Source organism: Procambarus clarkii, chromosome 51 (genome assembly GCF_040958095.1).
Source record: "Procambarus clarkii isolate CNS0578487 chromosome 51, FALCON_Pclarkii_2.0, whole genome shotgun sequence".
Classification (NCBI taxonomy): domain Eukaryota; kingdom Metazoa; phylum Arthropoda; class Malacostraca; order Decapoda; family Cambaridae; genus Procambarus; species Procambarus clarkii.
The window spans coordinates 3,871,108-3,897,861 of record NC_091200.1 but is presented as its reverse complement, the minus strand read 5'-3'; the positions used below and the strand labels follow the sequence as shown (position 1 = coordinate 3,897,861).

Genomic DNA, 26,754 nt, shown 5'->3' with positions numbered 1-26,754 from the left:
CTGAAGTGGCCTCTCCTTACCCTGCTGCATGGGTAACAGCTTCTCCTCGATGTCTACTGTTGCCTTACTGATTAAAAGCTATGCCTTTAGACCACATTCACTCCCTTTGTTTATTCCCAAGACCCACACTGGAAACCAAGTTAATCAATAGCAGATGTAAATCTTACCCTGGGTGTATTGATATTAAAGTAGAATTTTATCCACATTATTGGTATTAATACAACAAACTTTCAAAGAAATTAAAATAAAAAATTCTAAAATCCTTAAAAGGTAGCCAAGCAGGTAGCCGCCAGACAGACGGGGCGAACACCACCACAAGGTCCGTGAACACTGCAGGAGTATCACAAGAAATAATACATTTTAGACTCCTGCAATACTAACGGAAGGACACCGCGCTGGACCTTTCCCCTGCGACCAAGCCGCAACGCACACAGCTCCTCTGTCAATACTTCCAGCTATACGTTTGTGTGTGTTTGAAACACAAACAGCACCTAGAGTCGTCCACCCTACGACTCTTGCGTTCTCGGAGGAACTCGCTGGTCAGCAAGAGTAAAGTTATAATATCTCATTGGCAAAGACAAAATCAATGGATTGGGTTGGTACTATTACATAATTTTTTCAACATTCGATATGTACAATCGTGGGCCACAAGCACAGGGAGGCCCTTCCGTCCACAAGTACAGGGGGCCGGGCCTCTCCGTCCACAAGCACAGTGGGGACCCCTCCGTCCACAAGCACAGGGGGCCGGGCCTCTCCATCCACAAGCACAGGGGGACCCCCCCTCTGTCCACAAGCACAGTGGGGACCCCCTCCGTCCACAAGCACAGTGGGGACCCCCTCCGTCCACAAGGACAGGGGGACCCCCCTCCGTCCACAAGGACAGGGGGACCCCCCTCTGTCCACAAGGACAGGGGGACCCCCCTCTGTCCACAAGGACAGGGGGACCCCCCTCTGTCCACAAGGACAGGGGGGACCCCCCTCTGTCCACAAGGACAGGGGGGACCCCCCTCTGTCCACAAGGACAGGGGGACCCCCCTCTGTCCACAAGGACAGGGGGACCCCCCCTCTGTCCACAAGCACAGTGGGGACCCCCTCCGTCCACAAGCACAGTGGGGACCCCCTCCGTCCACAAGCACAGTGGGGATCCCTCCGTCCACAAGCACAGTGGAGCCCCTCCGTCCACAAGCCCAGGGGGCCGGGCCTCTCCGTCCACAAGCAAGAACCGCTGAGCAGAGTCCAAGGAGTGACGATGCAGAAACCAGAACAAACAAGACCCCACTGGTGCGTCCGTTGTCCAAGCCCCTCACTTTCTCTCCTGCCTTAATGACAGCCAGCCAGAGAGAGCAGTGGGGCTCCTACCTGGCTCTTTCTCCACCCTGTATGAACAACACTTCTTAGATATGCCCCCCCCCCCCCCCACACACACGGGTCGGTGGCTGAGTGGACAGCACGCTTTATACGTAGTCATGTGGACCGGGGTTCGATTCCCCGGGGCCAGTAGAAACAAATGGGCAGAGTTTCTTTTACCCTGATACCCCTGTTACCTAGCAGTAAATAGGTACCTGGGAGTTAGACAGCGGTTACGGGCTGCTTCCTGGGGGGGAGGGAAAATAGTAGTCCGTAACAGTTGATTGATTGACAGTTGAGAGGCGGGCTGAAAAAGCAGAGCTCAACCCCCGCAAGCACAACTAGGTGAACACACACACACACACACACTACACAAGTTTCAAGTGTAGATATGATAAGAGCCCAGTAGGCTCAGGAACCTGTACACCAGTTGATTGACGGTTGAGAGGCGGGACCAAAGAGCCAGAGCTCAACCAGGTAAGTACAACTAGGTAAGCACAACAAGGTAAGCACAACGAGGTAAGAACACTCACCAACCCCGTCTCTCTCTCTTAATGGCGGCAGCAATGTCCCGTTGGCTGGTGAAACAATAGTCTCCAATCTGTCAGCCAGCAATGGCAAAAACCTCCACGGCGTCTAGATGGCGTGCTTCATACCTTAAGTACTTCGAGCTGACAAATCTCTTCGACGAAAGGTCGCCTAATATGTTTTGTGTTGGGTTCGAGGCCTAACAACCTCTGGAAGCTTAATTGACGTTGTGGCACTAGCTTACTAGCCAACCAGCCGACTCGTTCAGAGTCCTGAACGAGTCGGGGAACACATCAAATTTGTACCGTTTGAAACATCTTAACGCAACCAGAATTGGCAAAGCATCGCTCAATATATTTTCCCATTATATATTATTTTACCTATCAGAAGAAATATTAATTAAATACGTTAAATCAACAAAGCCAATATTGGCTGCCGACGAGGAGACGAGTGAGGAACAGTCCTCCCCGCTGGCCTAGGGTCAACGTGAACGAAATGCAGAGTAATGAACACATTTCTAGCTTCTAAAATGTTTAATTACGCAAAATATGGCTGGGTATGATAATGTGTTGTGGGGGGGGGACACACAACCTGTGTTATGTGGGGGGGGGGGCGGGGGGTTTCAGTCCAAGACTTGAGGGTTGGGGGATGGGGGATGGAGAGGAGACTTGTGAAGCCAGCCCCGAGGTGAGTGACCGATCTCAGTTTTCTGTACATACAATGTTTAAATCAAGTATTATATTCATTGCATATTTTTCTCTTACCTTTTGTTATAGTGAAACGTACGTTTGATTACCTGAGAGCTCAAGGTAAACATTGTGTGTGCAGTCTTTAACCCTGTACATTACCCTCACCCATTGTTTACCCCTCATGTCCACCCATTGCCCATTATCTTTGTATCCCTCCGCATCATCCGTGGTGTTAATTGTATCCCCCTTTTCGAACACACGTGATCCCATGGCGCGTTCTAATTACCTTCCTGTGTGCCCATTCAACTGGTCCCTTTATCCATGGTTACACCTCGTCTAATACCAAATCTACCTGTAACTTTATCTACCTCCTCTTAACACTTCTATCCCCCCCACCCCCCGATACATTTTCTACATCTCGACTACAGTAGGAGCAGAAGCGTGTTGAAAACCTACAAACTCCCGTGGCCCTCCTGGCTAAGTCCCTTCCTGGGAGATTATGCTCAGGCTGACAGAAGGAGACAAGACTCACACTACTTAACACCAACACCAAGACAATGCGCCAGCATTTATCACCAAGCTCAACCTGCTTTAAGCTCGCGCTCGCATACGCGCGCACGTACGCTCACACAGTAGGCATAGTAGAGCAATGTAAACTATCTGAATTCGGAGGAATTGTTGCCCAAACGGCACTGAAATACACTGAAGCTTGACCAGCAACTCCGACTACAAACTTGATGCGTATTGAAAACCCGTAGATATTCCTATCAACCTCGCTGCTCGGCCCATCAACCCAACCACAACCACGCTGCTCGGCCCATCAACCCAACCACAAACCCCGCAGCTCGACCCATCAACCCAACCACAACCACGCTGCTCGGCCCATCAACCCAACCACAACCACGCTGCTCGACCCATCAATTCAAATTACGAACTAAAGGCCAAGTGAATCAGCTCCAAGCCATACGGCGACGCAGTGTGTATAACAACACTCCACAAGATCCAACAACGTTTTGCCGAAGTCAAAGCCATTAGAAAGATTACGACATAGTGAAGCTCGTCCGAACTGTGCCACATGGAAAGAGGTCCCATGGTAACAGATTGGTCTCAGGAGGCAGATGCGGCGCTGGCCCAAAGACACAGCGAAAGACGCAAGTAGGGAATACACAGCATTATAAGGGCATCGAACACCTTTAATACCGACTCAGTAAGCGTCACTGGTCTCTGATTCCATTAGCATTCGTCCCTCACACTAGCGACCGAACACGAACTCGCAAAGACTAGTATTTACAGGTAAGAATGAATGTAGCGAAAGGAAACAATGAGCAAACACACTAGTAAGTACTTCACGTAAGATGGTACGGGACTTGGGTGGAATAGATTTTAGAAGTGGCACTAATGGTCAACCTGCAAACTTAACATGGCCCTAGTCCCTATAATATAATTGGTAATCTAACCCTCTCTGTCCGTCCGTCACATATAATCTATATGTACCGTTTCCTTTTCTTCCTGCAGTTTCGACAAGGCAATCGTCCAAGACACACCGAGTCACTTTCCTCTTCATGTGTGAATTGAGGGTATTTAAATAATATACACATACAAAGAAGGAAAGAGAAAGTAGGCTACCTTCAGGGATCAATTTCCGGTAGAGGGGTTACACTTATACAATTGCGTGTACCTCCGTACGACTAATTTACTACCACAACTGGACGAGAGGGAAATGCTTCTCATAACAGCATTAACCTGGTTAATGGTTAAACTGTTGAAGGGGTAGTCTACCCCTTTAGTTTAAGGGTGAAAAACTGCTTCTAAAGGAGCAGAAAACTGCTGTTTCTTAAGGGTGTTCTTCATAGACAAATATCTACATATTCCCTCTATCCACGTGCGCTTGAGTCCCGTGTGTACATATATGTGCCACAGTGGCATGTAATACAACATTATAACGTCGAGGTGAAAATATATCAATGTGACAACATTACTAATAGCCTTAGTCAATGAAACGCAGCCTATTTTGGACAAATAAAAAAGGTCAAGCCATCAGTACATGCACGTATACATACACACATACACAAAATTCTAAGAGGAATTGACAGGGTAGATAAACTGTTTAACGCGGGTGGTACGCCAACAAGGGGACACAGGTGGAAACCGAGTACCCAAATGAGCCACAGGAACGTTAGAAAGAACTTTTTCAGTGTCAGAGTAGTTAACAGATGGAATACATTAGCCAGTGATGTGGTGGAGGCTAACTCCATACACAGTTTCAAATGTAGATATGACAGAGCCCAGTAGGCTCAGGAATCTGTACATCAGTTGATTGACGGTTGAGAGGCGGGACCAAAGAGCCAGAGCTCAACCCCCGCAGGCACAACTAGGTGAGGACACACACACACTCAACCGTCAATCACCCTGTTGATTGACGGTTGAGAGGCGGGACCAAAGAGCCAGAGCTCAACCCCCGCAAACACAACTAGGTGAGTATACACCAAGCAAATGTAATGTAATGAAGATAGGGGTAGGAAGCAGGAGACCAGATACAAGGTATCATTTGGGAGATGAAATACTTCAAGAGTCCGAGAGAGAGAGAGAAAGACCTGGAGGTTGATATCACGCCAGACCTGTCCCCTGAAGCTTATATCAAGAGGATAACATCAGCAGCATATACCAGGTTGGCTAACACAAGAACGGCCTTTAGAAATTTGTGTAAGGAATCTTTCAGAACATTATATACCACATATGTCAGACCAATCCTGGAGTATGCGGCTCCAGCATGGAGTCCATATCTAGTCAAGCATAAGATTAAACTGGGAAAGGTTCAAAGGTTTGCCACCGGACTAGTACCCGAGCTGAGAGGTATGAGCTACGAGGAGAGACTACGGGAATTAAACCTCACTTCGTTGGAAGACAGAAGAGTCAGGGGGGACATGATCACCACATTCAAGATTCTCAAGAGAATCGACAGGGTAGATAAAGACAGGCAATTTTATTTAACACAAGGGGCACACGCACTAGGGGACACAGGTGGAAACTGAGTGCCCAAATGAGCCACAGAGATATTAGAAAGAACTTTTTTAGTGTCAGAGTGGTTGACAAATGGAATGCATTAGGAAGTGATGTGGTGGAGGCTGACTCCATACACAGTTTCAAGTGTAGATATGACAGAGCCCGATAGGCTCAGGAATCTGTACACCTGTTGATTGACGGTTGAGAGGCGGGACCAAAGAGTCAGAGCTCAACCCCCGCAAGCACAACTAGGCGAGTACACACACATACACGTGTACACACACATACACGTGTACACACAGGGGGGTCTATGGCTGAGTGGACAGCACTTGGGGTCCCCGAGGATTACGGGGGGGGGGGTGCACATGCCCCGAGGGGTGGGGGGGGTGCACATGCCCCGAGGGGTGGGGGGGGGTGCACATGCCCCATGGCGGTTCGAGTAGGGGGGGCGGGGAGGGGCCCCCCTCCGTCATAATGAAGGGGGGCGGGGAGGGCCAGTAATGGTAATGAGACAGCGGGCTGCCAGATAATAGGTGGTCTGGTGGGGAGGTGTTCCACCATAGCATTCCTACAGTAGCTCTCTACGGGAATATGTTAATGCTGTGAACCTAACACTGTGATCTGTGTACGTGGCGAGCCAGGGCCCGGGGCCCGGCGTGGAGGTCACGGCCACCACACGGAGGCTGGCGATTCCAATGCCGACAAAATGATCTGTTGTTGGTGGTTGAGGCTGGCTGGGGTGTAACGTTTATGTTCCCACACTCTCTGGGCTCTTCTCCCCAGGAGACACCACGGGTGCTGTAGATGGGGCCCCGGGGCCTTCAAGGAGGAATCCCAGGGTGCAGAAACCGAGAGCAATACCCCTGGTAAGAGCCTCCAGGCCATCTAAACGCTAGTGAAGAAGGTCGAGGTGTAGCGGCAAGCATGCAGCAGCCATTACGCTCATCGCCACAAACCTCGCATCAATTAAAACAAACCACCGTCTATCTACCCCGAACACTACCGGCTCTCTACATATTCTTACCTATGCTAGTGGTCAGGCGTCACCTGGAGTGATGTACGACACTATCCCGACTGATTTTCACAGAGTGAACACATTGGTAGCGAGCCGTAACCCCCACACAAGCCTCCGCCACTCACTACCTGAGAACATTTCACCTGACGGCCGCCCGGAGACGCGGTTGCCAGCTATCATCCACCACTACGATACAACCCCCATCCATTTTCCACTTCTGCGGGGTGACAACGTTCTATTAACTGAAATGTTGTTATAGATATTTTTTGGTTATGATATTCCCAGTCGGAGGTACTAAGTTAGGATACTGAAATCAACTTAGAAGGAAGTGAAGGCCATGAGGGTGGAGTGGCGGGGGTCGCGCTCCGAGTACACAACCACGGGTGTGACAGCCGACCTTGGTCGCTACTCACAACCTCAGCAAGAACATTAAATGGGAACTTATATGTAATATCTTAGTACAACTTTATTCAATGTAATTATGAATTTAATGTGTTATTAAACTTGGTGCCTAAGGAAACCCAACCCTCAAACTATTAGCAATGCTGATGATATCATAACATTGAGAATCCTAATACACAAAACATATTCAACTAGCATGTATTAGACACATGTTAGAACCGCCTAACCTAGACACATGTTAGAACTGCCTAACCTAGATACATGTTAGAACCGCCTAACCTAGACACATGTTAGAACTGCCTAACCTAGATACATGTTAGAACCGCCTAACCTAGACACATGTTAGAACTGCCTAACCTAGACACATGTTAGAACTGCCTAACCTAGATACATGTTAGAACCGCCTAACCTAGACACATGTTAGAACTTAGGTTTAGTAATCTCAGTTAACAAGATATTAAATCGGCGCTCACCCAGACAGGAGAGGAAGGAGCCCCGTGCAAGATACCTCTTAGTTTGACTATTTTGAGATAGTTATCTTGAGATGATTTCGGAGCTTAGCGTCCCCGCGGCCCGGTCCTCGATCAGGCCCCCTTTCTGTCACTTTTGTAACCAAATTCACTGTAACCAAATTCAAATATCTTCGCCTTAAGGTCACCCGAGATGACCATGTCGTAAGCAGAGGGTGTCGTCACCGAGGATAGCTCAAGGGCTCTCAAGGCTCGGCTACTCTCCTACCTAAGTCACGATTCTGAATCTCATCTCATCTTTATGGTGCTAATGTCAAAATGACAAAAAATGGTGTACAATGCATACGTTATTTAAACCTAAGATTGTGTACACAACATAGGCTATATTAAAGCCTAAAATAATGTATAATGCATATAGGTTATATAAAAGCGTAAACTTATTATCTCGTTCGTCTGATTATTCTATATGCCAGGAAAAAATGCTGGGAGGTCCGGAATAAATGCAAAAAAAAAGTCCAGAGGATCATCGTCAGATGTCCCTGTACAACTAAATTATTTAATGAGAGGGAGGAACACAATATTCGAAGCGTCGGTGATTCGTTTCGTATTATATGTGTGCTACATAGTCTTCCTATTTTATTGTCTTCTTTTGATAATTACTTACTTCTTTATTTATAGCAAGATAGGCAACCTTTCCCAAGTCGTGCACAGAAGAAAGCAGCTTTTTTTTTATTCAAAGGTCAAGCCTCTCAAAATGAATTAAAATATCAAATGAACTCAGAATGCCTTAGACTCTATCTTTATCGAGAAAGACAACAATAGAGCACTTCTCTGCACCTCTTTTCAAATTACTATCCCTTCCATTCCAACCCAAGATAATAATTAAAGACAGAATTCATTGCCCTGAGCAATATTGATGCTCTGATAAGAGAGTGCTCCCTCTCTCAGAATAAAACATTTTGCTAATGGATCTCCTGCAAATAATTGGCCCTCCACCTCAAAACCAATTATTTGCCATACACCATACACTTAAACGTGTGCACGAATCAAAAGTTGACATTAATTGTATATGACTCGTCATTCCTGATTGCATGTAACTTCTCAAGACATAATAACTAACACATACAAGACATGACATATCACTCAGACAGAACAGGTCAATGACATGTCACACAACCTGGCCCAACCGGTTACTGCCATACGGAACAAACTGTCTGCTTAAGACAAACAAGGAGAGAGAAACTTGCTACGCTTAAAAGCCAGACAAAGGGCTTGATTAAAGAATCCATGATCGGCTGTTTTATGCCAGGGATCGACAATGTCAAAAGCTATATATGGAACTACCTACCCACCGAAGCCGTAAATGTCAAAACTCTGAATATTAAAATCCAGCTTGAAAAAATCATCATGACAAATGGGAGGACCTTTGACAAGTCTCCGGCTTCCTGGCCTCGTTAACCCCGGTCTCCCTCAGCTGACAGTGAATAGTCATCTCCGGACCCGATCAGCTGATAGTCTAGCGTAGCCTCGGACCCGATCAGCTGATAGTCTAGCGTAGCCTCGGACCCGATCAGCTGATAGTCTAGCGTAGCCTCGGACCCGATCAGCTGATAGTCTAGCGTAGCCTCGGACCCGATCAGCTGATAGTCTAGCGTAGCCTCGGACCCGATCAGCTGATAGTCTAGCGTAGCCTCGGACCCGATCAGCTGATAGTCTAGCGTAGCCTCGGACCCGATCAGCTGATAGTCTAGCGTAGCCTCGGACCCGATCAGCTGATAGTCTAGCGTAGCCTCGGACCCGATCAGCTGATAGTCTAGCGTAGCCTCGGACCCGATCAGCTGATAGTCTAGCGTAGCCTCGGACCCGATCAGCTGATAGTCTAGCGTAGCCTCGGACCCGATCAGCTGATAGTCTAGTGTAGCCTCGGACTCCTTCAGATGGTAAGCAAGACTTTTTTTCCAAAGTGTAGACAAAACACTGGGCTCGTGATGTTACATACGAGCCCTGAGGGTCTGACTGTCAAATTTATGTCTAGCCTACCTTACCTTACCTTACCTTGAGGTGCTTCCGGGGCTTAGCGTCCCCGCGGCCCGGTCGTCGACCAGGCCTCCTGGTTGCCTGACTGATCAACCAGGCTGTTGGACGCGGCTGCTCGCAGCCTGACGTATGAGTCACAGCCTGGTTGATCAGGTATCCTTTGGAGGTGCTTATCCAGTTCTCTCTTGAACACTGTGAGGGGTCGGCCAGTTATGCCCCTTATGTGTAGTGGAAGCGTGTTGAACAGTCTTGGGCCTCTGATGTTGATAGAGTTCTCTCTCAGAGTAACTGTTGCACCTCTGCTTTTCAACGGGGGTATTCTGCACATCCTGCCATGTCTTCTGGTCTCATGTGATGTTATTTCTATGTGCAGGTTTGGGACCAGCCCCTCTAATATTTTCCACGTGTAAATTATTATGTACCTCTCCTGCCTGCGCTCAAGGGAGTACAGTTTTAGGCTCTTTAGTCGGTCCCAATAGTTTAGATGTTTTACTGAGTGGATTCTAGCAGTAAAGGATCTCTGCACGCTCTCCAGGCCAGCCTATTCATAATGGATAAGGCTTATCCTATATAACATAAATATTAGTCTGTGTTCGTTGATGAGTCATGAAATATATATGCTCACAATTGTTTTAAGATGCTCACAAAACATTCCAGTTTGGAGGACACATATCGGGAACACAGGCAGTTTCAAGCCACCCTTAAATAGCCTCAGCGAGACTGAGCGCAAGTCAAATCAGGGGTCATTGCATGGAGGTTTTTCACCCTGTGAGGTGATCGCTCCCTCGAGTCAAGGTTGTTCCTCTCACCCGTGTTGAAGGTTGTGTGGCCGGGATAAACCAGCATTCTTCCTGTTCAGTACATGACAATACAACAATTCCTACAGTGTAGCTTTTTAATATAGTTTTATGTACTCTGTACTCTATACCCATCCTGTAAGCAGCGGTGGAGGGCCTGTACCCATCCTGTGAGAGGTGGAAAAAATACATACCCATCCAGTAATTAGTGGTGGAGTACCCCATACCCATTCTGTGAACGATAGGGCAATTGTTGCAGAGGAACACGTGTAACAGTTAGTCAACAGCATTAATGAACTATAGAGAATATGTTAACATACATATGAACAGTTTTAGTTAGCTTAATTAATTATTTCTTCAAGCCCCATGCCTATTGCATAGGCTTTGATAGAACAGTAACAGTCACATAAATGGTCCCCCAGACTACCATAGCGGGTGCCGGAGGGGGGCGGGCTATAGTCACACAATAAACTACGGCACTGAACGCTTGTTCGTTTGGAACAACCGAAAGTGAAACAAAGATGTTTCTTTGTTGAAAATGTTACGAAAGATGTTACAATGTTCCATCTTTCGTGAAATGTCACAAATATAGTGCAGCCTAATTACAGTGGTTAATGTTCCGCAAATAAAATTATTTAAATTTGCAGGCAGTAGAAGGGTTACATATTCAAGATTCATTATGCGGGATACTTGGGTAATATGCAAATCCCAATTTATTTTTTAAATATTACCAAGAAAGATGTCTCTAAATACTTGGATTTGTTTGACTGTCATTTGCATGGTAATATTGCAGTAGTTTTGTTAGTAGCGTTTACATATGATCAGTTCTACATTAGGAGTTATATAGATGATGCAAAACTCCTAAACTTATAATCGAGTCTATAAGCTTTACATTACAGATGTCTAGAAGTCTGCGCTGGTCTTACTGGCTGACTCATAGATACTCTTCTTGCATAGTAGTATGATGATATATGGAATAATTAGTATAGATTTAACATTATCTTGGGTTTATTCAGTTTTTGTTAAGTTTTTAGCACTTTATTTTCCTCGGGCCGCTCATAATAGGCATTCCAAGGTGATGATCAGCCCCATCATGTGCTGTGGCTAACTCTTCATTTATATCATGTGCTGTGGCTAACTCTTCACTTATATCATGTGCTGTGGCTAACTCTTCACTTATATCATGTGCTGTGGCTAACTCTTCACTTATATCATGTGCTGTGGCTAACTCTTCACTTATATCATGTGCTGTGGCTAACTCTTCACTTATATCATGTGCTGTGGCTAACTCTTCACTTATACATTCCGAGGCCAATTATGTGGGATGAAATCTTCTTGTGATTATCTTGAGGTTATCTTGAGATGATTTCAGGTCTTAGCGTCCCCGCGGCCCGGTCCTACACCAGGCCTTCTTTTTGTTACACACCCCCAGGAAGCAGCCGGTAGCATTTTTTTTTTTTTGCAGGGATATTCCTGCGCGGGCCCTAAGCCTTTGGCTGACCCACTAAGTGTTGCTTGTTTCTATTTTACTTGGGCGGAGTGTGAGTATTTATGACTCGTATGGTCGCTTCAGTAAGATTTTGTCATATGTGTTTAACAACTTCTTCTGCTCTGTTGAATCTAAGTTGAAATCGTAATGGGTTTGTAACTGTGCACTGTGTTTGATAATGTTCCAGTGGTCTGTTGGGCATTTCTCCACAGTATTGACATTTCCTCTCATCATCTGGAACCTGTAAGCCTATTTCCCATGCACATGGGTATCCAAGCCTGATGCGATAGTAAGTGTACTTCTGTTGCTCTACTGTTCCCTTGCATCAAACTAAGTGGTTCGTAGTTAGTTGAATTCTTGTACCAACCCGCAGATCCTGATGTTGCAACTGCTGTGTTGGGGTCACTGTACATCTTTTGCATTGCTCTGTTTCTAATTACTTAGCCCGTAGCAGCTGTCTAACTCCCAGGTACCTATTTATTGCTAAGTAACAGGCGCATCAGGGTGAAAGAAACTCTGCCCATTTGTTTCCGCCTCCGCCAGGGATCGAACCCGGAACTTTAGGACTACGAATCCCGAACGCTGTCCACTCAGCCGTCAGGCCCTTGCCTCATTGAAGTGTCACATCATCTTAGATTGAAAGGTAACTGGACAGTTCTTCGGAAAACTGCTCCTTCTTCTGTATAATAAATACATAAAAATTAAAGAAATGTTTTGTACTGTGTACTATGAAGTGCTATACCTGGGTATGCCTTATTTTAATTTCCATTTGAAATTAATTGGGTGACGCAGACCTCATACTTACGCTCCAAACTCTAAGCGTAAACTCAGATTAATTAGGGGATAACCTTGGAAGGAACTATAGAGTGATTATATATATAAAGCGATACAATTCACTTATAACTGTATTGCTTTCAGCTTAGGCTGCTTGTATACATTCTGTTCGAACGCTAATGGATTTTGGGAGATCCGTGACGTCACGGGGCAATCCGTTGTTGTAGCACAGAGAGACGAACACTAATCCACAGAGGATTGGCAATCTCCAGCCAGTCGGGAAAACAAATAACAATGACGTCTTTCAAGTGGAATGTGTCAACAGTTACGTCACCGCAAGGGTGTATATAAGCAGGGGGGGATATATACACCTGAGAGGTATACACCATTTCTTGGTGTATTTACACTGAGAGTTTACTCTAGTCCTGATTACGGGCTATTCATGCCCGTGCCATCTCTTGGGTGACTTAATCGCCATCAATCAATTATCGTTAGTCCTGAACCAGACCACTATTTAACATATTGAATGTTAATACTCGGTACCCACCTCAGTGTAACTATGTTCAGGACAGAGGTATATTCATTAAATAGCTTTCAATCAAATAACAACGTCCTTGTCCACGGCGCCAGATATGGATACTTCCATACATAGATAGATTTTCAAATTTTCTCCTGCTTACATATATAAGTAGGAGAAAATATATAGGAGCCATGAGGAGGATTCGAACCCACTTACGCCGAAGCTAACGCACCACGACACTGAAAAAGCAAGCAGCCTGGGATTCAGCTGAATCCACTAGGAGTCCTGAGGCTGCCAACCGTAGTCCAAACAATGGGTTTCAAACCAGCTCCGGTTGGGACCCAACCAAAAAAAAGATCAAAATCCGCCGACAAAATATTAAAAGTCTGGAAAAAGAAACTCCAAATCCTCCAACAAAAAAATTCCAAATCCAACAAAAATATTCAAATCCACCAACACAAAGTTCCAATTCCCCCCAAAAAACTAGAAATCGACCAACAAAAAATTCAAATCCTCCAACAAAAAAACTCCAAATCGGACAACAAAAAATGTCAAATTAGGCTAGAAAAAACTCTGTTGGCACTTTTTTTTATTGGGCGTTTGCACTTTTTTGTTGGGCCTTAGCATTTCTTTTGTTGGCATTTGCTTTTTTAAGGGGCATTTGCCATTTTTTGTTGGGAATTTGCCACTTTTTTGCTGAGTATTTGCCACCTATTTGTTTTGTATTAACTACTTTTCTGTTGAGCGTTTATCACGTTTATGTCGTTAGTTTGGGCGTTTGGCACTTTACACCACGGGAACTGCTATCATCATTACCTAGCCTCAAACTCTTGCATCTGTCAGCACTAAACTGCATCTGCCATCTTTTGACCATTTCAAAACACTATTTAGATCGTCTTGAAGTGATAGTGAATGTTTTTCCATCGGCAAATTTGCAAATATTGCTGCTCAAACCTGAATCTAAATTATAAATATATATCATGAATAACAGAGGTCCCAGGACAGAGCCTTGAGGCACTCCACTTACAATATTTTCCCATTCTGACTTAACTCCAGTTATACTAACTTTTTTGTTTCCTTTGGTATAGTCATGCCCTTATCCTTAATCCTTAATAGTTACTTAATGTAATACCCCCAATGCCGTGAGCCTCTAACTTTTTAAATCAGTCTTTCATGTGGCACTGTATCAAAAGCTTTGCGAAAGTCAAGATACACAACGCCATAAACCTAACCACTGTCAATTGCCTCAACTATACAAATTACGAAGTGCACAAAGGGACTGGTGCCAGACCAAAGGGTTCAGCCAGCGGTGGGCCTGCCTCTGATGTAGACTGGCCAATCCCCGATGCTGGGACAATGTCACCTAGTGTGGGGGGAGCACCCACAGTTAGACCCCACAGTCAACTGGAAGTGATAGATAAGGAACAGCAGCAGACATCGCAACAGGATCAAGATGAGACGGATCGCAGCCTCAGCCTCCATATCAACTCGCCCTTGGGTCGCTCCACTGATCAAGCGGCGGCTGCCTTTCATGAACGGTGGCAGCAACACCAGCAGCAGTCACAGCAGGAGACGCAGCGGCTGCCCTTCATGAACGGTGGCAGCAACACCAGCAGCAGTCACAGCAGGAGACGCAGCGGCTGCCCTTCATGAACGGTGGCAGCAACACCAGCAGCAGTCACAGCAGGAGACGGAGCGGCTGCCCTTCATGAACGGTGGCAGCAACACCAGCAGCAGTCACAGCAGGAGACGCAGCGGCTGCCCTTCATGAACGGTGGAGCAACACCAGCAGCAGTCACAGCAGGAGACGCAGCGGCTGCCCTTCATGAACGGTGGCAGCAACACCAGCAGCAGTCACAGCAGGAGACGGAGCGGCTGCCCTTCATGAACGGTGGCAGCAACACCAGCAGCAGTCACAGCAGGAGACGCAGCGGCTGCCCTTCATGAACGGTGGCAGCAACACCAGCAGCAGTCACAGCAGGAGACGCAGCGGCTGCCCTTCATGAACGGTGGCAGCAACACCAGCAGCAGTCACAGCAGGAGACGCAGCGGCTGCCCTTCATGAACGGTGGCAACAGTCATAACATAAGAACATAACAATGAAGGTAACTGCAGGAGGCCTATTGACCCATACGAGGCAGCTCCTATCCACCCAAACTCACTCATATGTCTAACCTACGCTTGATGGGAACAAACCCATTATTTGTATTATTAATGGGTTTGTCACAGTCACTGCAGGAGACGAAGCGGCTGCAAGAGCAGCCCCAACAGAGAAAAACTCCACCAACGATATTGCAGAGTTGCTCACGTGCACGAGAGACCTTGTAAGCAATGACTGCCACCCTCCCCCCATCCCCTTCCATATTCAGCTGTATATTCATATTCAACGGTACTTTTCTGCACCATGGGAGATTATACCCTTTCCAATTTTAATCCCTCCCTTTTCACCCAAGAAGCAAATTAGAGATCAGTCCAAGCTTCGTCTTGAGGCAAAGCTCAACGTCTTAAGCCATATTGATGTTCTGTCCACGGAGCATTCTCTCTTTCAAATCATATACACTGATGGTTCCACACCACCCCACGAGTGCAGCTGGAAGTGCAGTTGTCCTGACAATGGGCAACTGGGCTTATATTTTGAGTGGGAAGTCCGTCTAAACAACTGGGTCTCTACCATTCAGACCGAACTATTTGCCTTGCTTCTTAAACTGAAATGTGTACAAGTCTCCAAACTTGATACATTAATTGTAAGCGACTCTTTATCATCCTTATTGCTCTCAACTCTTTAAGACGTAACTGTAACATGCTCGTGCCTGAAGCTAGACACAAATACAACAAAATTATTAATGATGGTAACAGAGTCCATTTCATGTGGATTCCATCTCATGTTGGCCTCCGAATGCATGATAGAGCTGATGAATTTATCAAAGCGTAGCCATAAGATACAACTTATGCCATCTCTTGACACCAAATTAGACTATTAACAGACCACCCTACAAAATACAGCTTGCGCCATCTATTTCTTCAACATTGATCTATCAATAGCCGAACAGCAACCCATAAGGTAGGTTGTTGTGCTGAAGTAAGAATTTCCATGCTGTCATATCATTGGTAGAAACTCTTTGTTGACATTCACAACAACAGCCAATCACAGGAAGGGATCAGCTAAAGGTTTCATCCACTTAATAAATCATCTTAGTTCAACACACCAGCCCTGCTTATGACATTCTGCTTTAACATTAATCTACCCAAAAATGAAGTGTTAATTATTTAAAAAGTGTTACAAAGTTCTTCCGCTCTAGATATTCTACTAGTTTTTTCGCACAATCTTCTCCATCATCTTGCATGGAATGCAAGTTACGGACACTGGCCTGTAGTTCAGTGCCTCCTGCCTATCACCATTCTTGTATATTGGGACTACATTGACCATCTTCCAAATTTTTGGCAGTTCACCTGTTACCAGTGATTTGTTGTACACCATGGAGAGTGGCAGGCACAGAGCTTCTGCTCCTTCCTTTAGAATCCATGGTGAGATTCCATCCGGGCCGATAGCCTTTGTCACATCCAAATCTAGCAGATGCTTCCTCACCTCCCCACTGGTAATCACAAACTCCTCTAGTGGTGTCTGGTTTGATATTCCCTCTCTTATCTCTGGGACTTCTCCTTGCTCTGAGATGAAGACCTCCCGGAATTTCTTATTGAGTTCCTAGCACACTTCCTTGTCGTTTGTAGTGAATCTTTCTGCCCCTACCCTCAGTTTCATTACCTGTTCCTTCACTGTTGTTTTCCTCCTGCTGCGGCTATGCAGCAGTTTGGATTGAGTCTTTGCCTTGCTTGCTATGTCATTTTCATATTCCCTCTCTACCTCTCTTCTCACCCTGACGTATTCATTCCTTGCTCTCTGGTATCTTTCTCTGCTCTCTAGTGTTCTCCGCGCCCTTTTACTTGGTTGCTTTGCTGTCTTACATTTCTAATTAAACCATGGGTTTCTCATCTGCCTTTCATTTTTTTTCCTTTTGGACTGGGAAGAACTTGTCTGCTGCCTTCTTACACTTCTGTGTGATGTAGCCCATCATGTCTTGAGCCGTCTTTCCTCTGAGCTCTGTTTCCCAAGCTATATCAGTTAGGATATAGCAAACTGGGGATATTTGGCTAAGATTTCTAGCAGCAGATCATTTTGAATAAAATATTTACACATCTCTTGAACATTTGTTATAGAATTGTCTCTGAACTCAGATATGTTTTCGCCCTGCGAATAATTTTGTTGGCACAGTTTATAGTTGGTCAGGTTTACATCAGTAGATATTGAAAAGACCCCACCATCAACTTAATGTTAGACAGAATCTACCATGACAATACTACTCCAAAACTAGACATTACAGAGTCTGCCCTCCGTAATCTTTGGAAGATTTGCACCAAGTTGGGCCCATTCACAACCCCTTCGGAAGACATATAATGGCAGATAGATGGAGAAGCCATGTTTATGCAGGCGATGAGTCACAATAATGTGGCTAAATTATGTTGACCAGACCACACACTAGAAGGTGAAGGGACGATGACGTTTCGGTCCGTCTTGGACCATTCTCAAGTCGATTGTGAGAATGGTCCAAGACGGACCGAAACGTCATCGTCCCTTCACCTTCTAGTGTGTGGTCTGGTCAACATAATTTAGCCACATTATTGTGACTCATCGCCTGCATAAACATGGCTGCACCACACACTAGAAGGTGAAGGGACGATGACGTTTCGGTCCGTCTTGGACCATTCTCAAGTCGATTGTGAGAATGGTCCAAGACGGACCGAAACGTCATCGTCCCTTCACCTTCTAGTGTGTGGTCTGGTCAAGCCATGTTTATTATTTTTGTATTTTTTTTACAAGTGCTTTTGTATATATAAATTAAATAAAAATAAATATAAATACCTGAATACAAAACGTACAAATTTTGTGTCCAAAATGGTAAAAATATGTTTTCTGTACCAAGTGACTAGTATCCTTTCACCTCATGCCCCTGTCCACTTAGCAGTTAATATGTACATTCCTGCCCGAAACGCTGTGCATACTAGTGGCTTTACAAGAATGTAAACACATTATGCTATGCACGCTCATAAACCTAATGTAACTTCTTGTATATATATACAAATAAATAAATAAAATAAATAGGAGTTGGTCAGCTTGTTATGGAGTTACATCCTGGGGAGGGTCAGTGGTGGTGGGGGGGACCTCAATATAAGCATAATATGCACCGAATGTATAATCTGGCTTCCTGTCCCCGGCACAATGAATTATATTATACAATTCAAAATATTTGTTAGCGCCATCTATTTGTGAAATTGTAGTGTGTGGCGGGCGTGACGTGTGGCGGCGGCGCCTCTACTTTACCGTCTTAGTAGTTTACACACCAAAATAAAATACTACACAAAACTTATTTAGCGGGAAATCAAGGACCAAAATCATCTCTCGGTTTTTCTGGCTTCTGCTCGATTATTAGGCACTATGGAAGACACATATGAGGTGCAGCATGATGAGATACAGGCACTATTGAAAAGGTAGGGTAAGAAGAACTTGCCATATACAACAAGTGTCTTGAAACTAGTGAAATAATTAATTCAAATCTGCCACGGTATTGCCCTTCTAGCCCATAGCTATAACAAATTTAACCCTTATACCTAAACCGTTTTGATGTAATGACTATTTTGACCTTCAACGCTTTTTAGAGGGTTACAATACTGGGAAAAATAATAGATAAATGTTATTTATAGAGTTATTTAATGAAGCATTATAAAAGATACTGTACAAAAGTATTTCAAGTACTGGAATTTAAGTATTCATTGTTCATGTAATCTTTATTTGAAAAGTTCTGATCTCTATTTGAAAGGCTCTGAACTACATTGGTGCTTGTGAGCATCTGTCAGTTCCATGTGAAAGAATTTAGTTTCTACAGGCTTTTCCAATTTACACATTCATGACCATAACAATAATAAACTGTTGAGGAAATGTGGAGCTGTGCTTTGGCTTTTTTTTTTTTTTTGAGATATATACAAGAGTTGCTCCATTCTTGTATAGCCGCTAGTACGCGTAGCGTTTCGGGCAGGTCCCTGGAATACGATCCCCTGCCGCGGAGAATCGTTTTTTCATCCAAGTACACATTTTACTGTTGCGTTAAACAGAGGCTACAGTTAAGGATTTGCGCCCAGTAAATCCTCCCCGGCCAGGATACGAACCCATGACATAGTGCTCGCGGAACGCCAGGATTTGAACGCCAGCTTTGAATAAAGCTACTGTAGTACTGTACTCCTCTTTAGTTATGTATTAAAATTTGCTGTGTGTAAGATAATCCTGTATTCCAAGAAAGGTTTTGGTTTAACAACTTAAGAGATACAGTATCTTTATTTAATTATTATTGGTTACTTCTGCAGGCTGTTGCTGAAGAGTGATTGTGGTGAACATGTGGTTGTTGATGAGGAAAAACTCGTTGTGAGTCGTGAGGCCTGTCCTGCCGTACTTCTACCCACCAACAAGAACTGTCCAGAAATTATTCTTATCCAGCGCTTATCACAGGTAACATTCAGCTTTCAATTCTCACGTATCGTGTATCCATGACACATGTTATTGTGAATGATTGTATGAATGGGAGTGATATTTTTATTGTTTTTTATTTAAACAAAAATGTAACCTTTTGTATTACTCGCCTTATGGGGGCAATGGCGATGTATGAAATGTACAGATTCATTTGTTTGAATGGCACAACTGTCTGGTTTACTAACAGCCTTTTTGCAAGTGGGTCATGAATCCTAATTTAATGCCAAGCTAGAGGCTGAATCCAGTTTCATTTACTGTTAACAAGTATCATCATACACAACAAATATGTTCTGGAATGAATTTTAATTTCCCTCTAAAATTCTTCACATTATTTTATATGGTGTAAATATATAGTATTCCGGGAATGCAGCCATTAAAATTTAAATACTACATGATTACTTGTTTATGCTTGATACAGCTAGGGATGGATAGAGCTTCTCAGTGTACTCAATTAAATTTTGTTTACTCCACAGCACAATAAAAGGCTCTTGCGCTCCGGCTCTAATGACAGTACTCTACAGACTGTTACTCCTGTTAATGCCATGGGCAGTACTCCTGCTAAAGTTAGAATTTGCAGCTATGGTTAGTGATATTTTTTAAACAAACTTTTGGATATGCATTTTATTGCACTGTTCAGTTGACCTTACGTCTTCAGGCCTTCTGCACTTATTTCATCTTTTGTGTTCTGAAGTAGATTAGCTTTTAGAAGCAATTATTTAATCATTATCATTACCGTTTCCCACTCTTTTTGCATGGAAAAGTCTAAACCTAGAAGAAATAGGATATAAAATAGAAAAGGAAGATAAAAATATAAAAAAATTATCCCTACCATTCATCATGTCTTCTACACTACAAACTTCAGTATCACATGTAACCTCCCTACTCCAGCAATATATCCATAGTAGGACTCCCACTACATGCAACCAGATGTAAAGTGCTTCCAGTGAGTTACATGAAACTGTCAAACATTCATGCGTAAAAAACCAATTCCACCTAGCCTTATTCCCTACCACTTCTTGTGCACTGTAAATAATTTATACAGTCCAAATCTGAATCAATTGGTTATTGGTGTGATAACATTGAAGGGTCCCGGTAGTTCAGTTGGAATCATTCTCGAAGCACAAATGAGAATTTCGGGTTCGAATCTCGGGCTGGACAGAAATGGCTTGGCACATTTCCTTTCACCTAATGAAAGGGGTTCACCTAGCAGTGAGTAGATACGCAGGAGTTAGTCAGCTTGTTGTTGGGTTGCATCCTGGGTGGGGTCAGTAATTCAGCCTTGGGGAGGGGGAAGGGAGAAGATTGATAAAAAGCCAAACGTGTATGAATACACTCTGGCTTCCTGTCCCAACAATGAATTATTATTAGTTACAAATTGCTGTAACTTTTTGTGAAATTTAATAAATTAAGTCATGCACTTATCAGTTTGTTGTACCCTTTACAGCGGTTTGCCTGCTCATTTCAGTCAAAACTGTTAGTTTGCAATTTGTGTTGATAGCTATGAATAATTTTTTGTTTTTTTGTATATCCAAAGATATTAAACCAGCTTGTAGGGAAATTTTTTTCAATTATGTGAATAGAATGTTGCACTTTTAACTACATTGATTATGATCACATCCATTTTCATGCCGAGTTGTAGTCCTTGTGGTAGGTGAAAATACATATTAAGTAGATGGCCAGGTAATGTTTTTAAAATTCACTATCCATTTTTACTAAATATTCTTAAATTTTAACATTCTTGTGCTCAATTATGTGGATCATTATGATAAATTTTCTAATCACTTGTGTTCTCTGTCAGATTTGGATGTGACTGGATCTCCTCTAAAGTGTTCCTTCATGCAAGATGGATACGAGACAGACTTCTCACCATTTGGAGTTTCCCTGCTGCATTCCAAGAAAAACAAACATACTCTTTCCTACACACCAGTTGGTAGCACAAAAGCTGTGTAAGTTATTTTGGTATGGTTTGTCACCAAATGGTTATTTGCTCACCAGCTATTTGTTTGGCCCAAGGTACTGTTTTACTTCGTAAATGGAGACAATAGACAAAGTACAGTGGAACCTTGCTTCATTGAAATATGTTTTGTAAAAAAATCACCCTATTTTAACATTCTGGTCCTATAAGAATCCCCCATAACAATACATTGTTCATTGCATCTGCTTTCATGTGAAATTTTATGGCTGCTCCCAAATCTCATGGCTACTTAAATGAAATGGTCCTAAATATTTATTATAAAGTGTATAGCAACTTTAAAACTAAGGGAAATATGACAAAATTATACAAATATCAAACAATAATAAAAGAAATATACTTAAAACATGACTGATTACATAACAAATACAGTTCAAATGAATGTCGAGCACATAATAGTTAAGGTTATGTTTCTATGCCTATATTGTGTATGTAGTCACTCCATAGCCAAAGAATTTTATTGCAAAATATTACATTGTCTATGCTCTTTTTCTGAGAAGAACTTCTCAGTACTTTTCCAAGCTTTAACTAATCATATCATACCTCGGAAGCCTATTCTTGCCTTCTGAAAGCCAGGACCAGAATCTAACTTGCTTTGCAGAGTGAGGTAAACTTGGGGATTGGTGACCAACCAAAATCAGAGTTAACTGTTACCAGAATGCATAGGAAAACAAGGCCAACAATTGTTGCCACAGAGTATATACCCTGACCGTAATATGCTTGACTGTCACCAGAGTGCAGATGTGGCCTCTCGAGGTCACAGCCAGGGGTGTAGTGCCAATTTTATAGGTGCTAGAGCTCTGGTGGGTCTGACAAAAGCCTGTCATTTCCTATCCTGTGTTTATATATGTCACACGATTAAGTATTTTGTGTTTGTACTCGCTAATTATCATAAAATATAATTATCAAACAAATAAAGAAAAACATCAATCATGTATTTATAAATTTAAGAAGTTAAAACACTTAATGCTCACAAAATACAACCAGTGAGATGTTTCACAATAGTTTCCAAAAGGTCAGGTGTGAGATGTTTTCTGGAATCTGAAGCAACTCTTGTCCTGGTGTCATCTGCTGATCTGTGGTACTGCAGCGATGATATGGCATATGGCATATTCCTCCAAGGAGTGCCGGACCAACCGGGCTGTGGTGGGTATGTGGGCCTGCGGGCCGCTCCAAGCAACAGCCTGGTGGACCAAACTCTCACAAGTCAAGCCTGGCCTCGGGCCGGGCTTGGGGAGTAGAACTCCCAGAACCCCATCAACCAGGTATCAACCAGGTATCAACCAGGTATCATGGCTCAGAATTTCACTGAACTATAAAAGAGGTCCATGTAGTTGAACAAACATAAGTGCTGATACATGATTTATGAGAATACTTGAGTGTGTTGTTGTTATCAGGTTCATGTGACTCAATCCCCTCTCACACTCCACAGTACTAATAGGAATAATTTGTAAACAGCTCAGTAATGGGTGTAAATCTTTGGGGATGCAGTGTCTATGATCCTCCACATAGTCTTTAAAGGTGTTTAGTGTAGAATAAGAAGAAAGCTTAAACCTCTTAGAGATAATATTTCAGCTTCTCTGTAATTAGGTGATATTTCATAGGCCAGTAGTCTTTTTTTTTTTCAAGGACACACATTTCACTTAGCAGTGATTTATACTTATTTTGAGGTTCAGAAGTTTGAGAGCCTTTCATGGATGTTGTCGTGAACATGTGATGCTGCAAATTGTTCACAAGACTAGTAAGAAACTTTATAATTAATGGAGACAATTTTCTTGTTGCTTGTTATGGTAATTCCTCCAAACTTTCCCTTTTCAATTGCCTTTTGAGCTTCTAAAGTTCTAGTGCCAGGTTTCTCTTTTAGTCCATGAAATGACCTTGTGCTCTGTTGAATCAGTTTGTCTGTATACACATTTAAAGTAGTGCATTTCTGTAGACACTCTGACAGTAAACCAAGTTCATGCAACATGTTATATATTATTGCTAAATTCAATAGAAACTGATCTGAAATTAGCTTTTTCAACAGACCTTAATAGGTTTTTCTATCATTCCAAATCTCATTTCATCTTTCACTGCTTTTTCAAAATAAAAACAAAGTGCTTTGTAATTTTTCTACACTGCTGAAACTGTTCAAAAAGAACTGGCTACCCACCTGGTGTTCAGAACATGACCTATTTTGCAATTCTGTTGTTCAAGTCAAGAGGCACATTCGGATACAGTAGTTCCTTTTGATTTAGAGGTGATCTACTTTAAACTGATTACAATTTGTCCATAAATGCTTGAAAATTATTAATTCCATGACCTTCTCTCGCTGAATCACTTACTGCAAGTTCTAATCTGTGATTAAGATAGTGTCAGATTATTAAATAAGGGTAATGTTCCTTGAGAATTGTTGCAATGTCAGATTTGACACCAAGCATGACACTTGCCTATCACTAACAAATGCTACAAGGTTCTGTTTCAAATATAAGTCATCAAACCTATGATAATTGAGACAGCTCAATAGATGCCTCAATAGTTGCTGCTCTCTGATCACGTAGTTCATTTAGATCTAAGAACATGACATTGAGATTAACTTCTATCACTTTCACATTTCAAGTACACAATCAAAGTTGCTTTAAGGGGCCCCAGTGCTTGTGCACCGAAATTTCCTCAAATGCACTAAAATTTTTTGTGGTAAATGCTTCAGGGTAAATGCGCCAACATTTCTAATGGATCAACATCATACCATGAACAGAAAAAGAAGTTAAAAAAATAAAATAAAATAAAAAATAAAATCACAATTTCAAATTAGTAATAAAAATATTAAAATGTCACCAATTATTTTATTCATTATAGTCTCAGAATGGCATAAAATGTTCATGTTCTGTTTGGCAAAATATTGTTTGAGGGTATAGTGCACTATAAAACATTTTTTCAATGTGGCCATCCAAATATGTGTCAAATTTATACGCAAAAAATTAATAACTCCAAATGTTATGGCTTTATGACTAAACGACAAAATAGACACCCTAGAACTAAGAACTTTGCACATATGTAAAAATGGTGGCAATTGGTCAGAAACTTAATGTTTTATCAGGTCTCAAGATTGAAAATTCTGTTTCATACAGAAAAATGAAGTTAAAGTTCTCGACAATGTATATAGTACTTTGAATTTATTACATATCTTGTAAGTTTTAATTAAGATTGCATGGTAATTGTACTCAAATATGTGAAAGTTGTAGGTCAATGTGTGTTCAAATGAAGTCAAGAAAAAATAACCCCCAAAAAACAAAATATATGGATAGGTTATGGAAAACATACATACATATTCCAGTAACTTTATTGCCCACATATAAATGATAAGGCCTTCATCTGGTCCTCATTCATCAATACAACCTAAAGAGACAATGAGAATAGAATTTGAATCTGTAACTAAATCGTTCCCCCAAAAATAAGTCACAACATCTGCCTCCTGTGGCTGATTAACATGTTGTCCAATTTCATTCCTACTTCATTTGCTTAGTGCCGGATATGCATTCTCCAAGATGTAGAAGTCACAACAAAATCTGCATAGAAACAAAAGAGGAAAAAAAAAAGGGTTGTCAGCTTTTCGTACAGAAACATAAAAATATTGCCATTGGGCAACATATTTATATGATACATAATAAAAAACAGCATAACAACATACTAACTCATTATTATATGTGAAATCTGGCCCTCCAGATGGCACCAGCTGCATATCCACTTTGTGGACCCTCCTTACTACTGCTTTTCTTCTTTGTTCATCGTACAGGTGCTTGCATCTCTTTATCCCTGATTACCAGTAAATAGGATGTGTTATCGTTATAATAAGTTCCGGTTACCGCCTGTTGCGTACACACATTTATTTAAAAAAAAATTGTAAAAAATCCATTTTTTAACATATTGGGAGGAAATTTTCACGATGCTGATGCCAAATAACAGGATATTTTTTTTTTACAAATTTTCACTATTTCATATTTGGAAAAATACTCCTCAGTCACCGGGCCCCTTAATGCTCAGGCTTGTTGATACATCAATGAGAACATAAATTTTGCCATTTATCTGCTTGATATGCTGGCAAATTTTCTTTTTCATATTAATGGTTATGTGATTAATTATCTCTGTGGCACTAGTGTGGGAATGCAGTCCAAGTTCCAATGTCAACACCATTTTGCTTTTGTAGTGCCAGTAAGCCAAAATGCCTGTCATTCTGAGCTAAATAATATGCAGAATGCAAAATTGAACAAATTGTATTTAGATGCAAAGCATTTATGGCATCACACAATTTTCCCAGAGCATCTTCACTAGCTACATTTTCAACGCTGTAAAGCAGCAGTGTTAGCTCTCGATAGATTATGATCAACAATTTTTTTTCTGAGAGACTTCAAGCATGTACTTCAATCTGCTCCATAATAGTATACAGTACTTGATAAATATATACAGTACTTGGTTCGAACCCTCATCATGGCCCTTGTGGATTTGTTCATTTGATGCATCACACTATTGTGATTTCTGTGTGTATAATATACTTGTTACATCTGTCACTCATTTGATAGTCTTAAACCCTTAGAAGTGAAAAGGGTTACATTGCTTATGTTTGCACACACCTTACACCCAAGTTTATCATCCCTGAAGTCTAACCATGGATAGGTTTCCTTTTTTATCTCCCACATTTCTTTGTTCCAAACACCTAAACAGGGATACAAGTTAGACTTCAGAGCACCATTACTTTCTGAGTTGCACATGGATCCAGTTTGAAAATTTGAACTAGAGGCAGTCGAAACACAACTTTGCCACTTTCACTGATATCATTATCAGTCTCCTGTATGTTATTCTTCTTACATTCCTCATTTTGTTTATGGAAGAAGGAAGTCAACATGTTTGTGTAGAAGCCATGATGGGGTAGTTTGTGAGAAAAAAATGCTTCTGTATTAGAGAGAAATCCATGAACACTAGCCACCACCTTACTAATGCCACCGAAACACGGAAGCATTTTCCAACTCAAGTGTATCACACAACACTAGAACTACACCAAAAAGCACTAAATTATGTATACCGTAGGGGGTGTGTAGCAGTTTTGTCGTTTTACCTACCTAGTATTTAATACTAAAATATGCTATTGTATGAATAA

General features: G+C 42.6%; 2 protein-coding genes across 2 annotated transcripts in view; one reads left to right on the top strand and one right to left on the bottom strand.

The window, feature by feature from the left end:
• LOC123774589 (beta-1,4-glucuronyltransferase 1) overlaps window positions 1-6,746 on the bottom strand; it is a 73,533-nt gene extending 66,787 nt beyond the window's left edge. The window contains exon 1 of the mRNA XM_045768981.2: window positions 6,592-6,746. The gene's annotated coding sequence lies outside the window, so the exon portion shown is untranslated. The remainder of the gene's footprint in view (window positions 1-6,591) is intronic.
• Window positions 6,747-18,404: 11,658 nt separating this feature from the next.
• The window catches only part of Zwilch (zwilch kinetochore protein), a 32,051-nt gene continuing 23,701 nt past the window's right edge, over window positions 18,405-26,754 (top strand). The window contains exons 1-4 of the mRNA XM_045768976.2: window positions 18,405-18,615; window positions 19,486-19,627; window positions 20,122-20,230; window positions 21,447-21,594. Coding sequence (XP_045624932.1) covers window positions 18,563-18,615; window positions 19,486-19,627; window positions 20,122-20,230; window positions 21,447-21,594 — 452 coding nt within the window. The 5' untranslated portion in view covers window positions 18,405-18,562. The remainder of the gene's footprint in view (window positions 18,616-19,485; window positions 19,628-20,121; window positions 20,231-21,446; window positions 21,595-26,754) is intronic.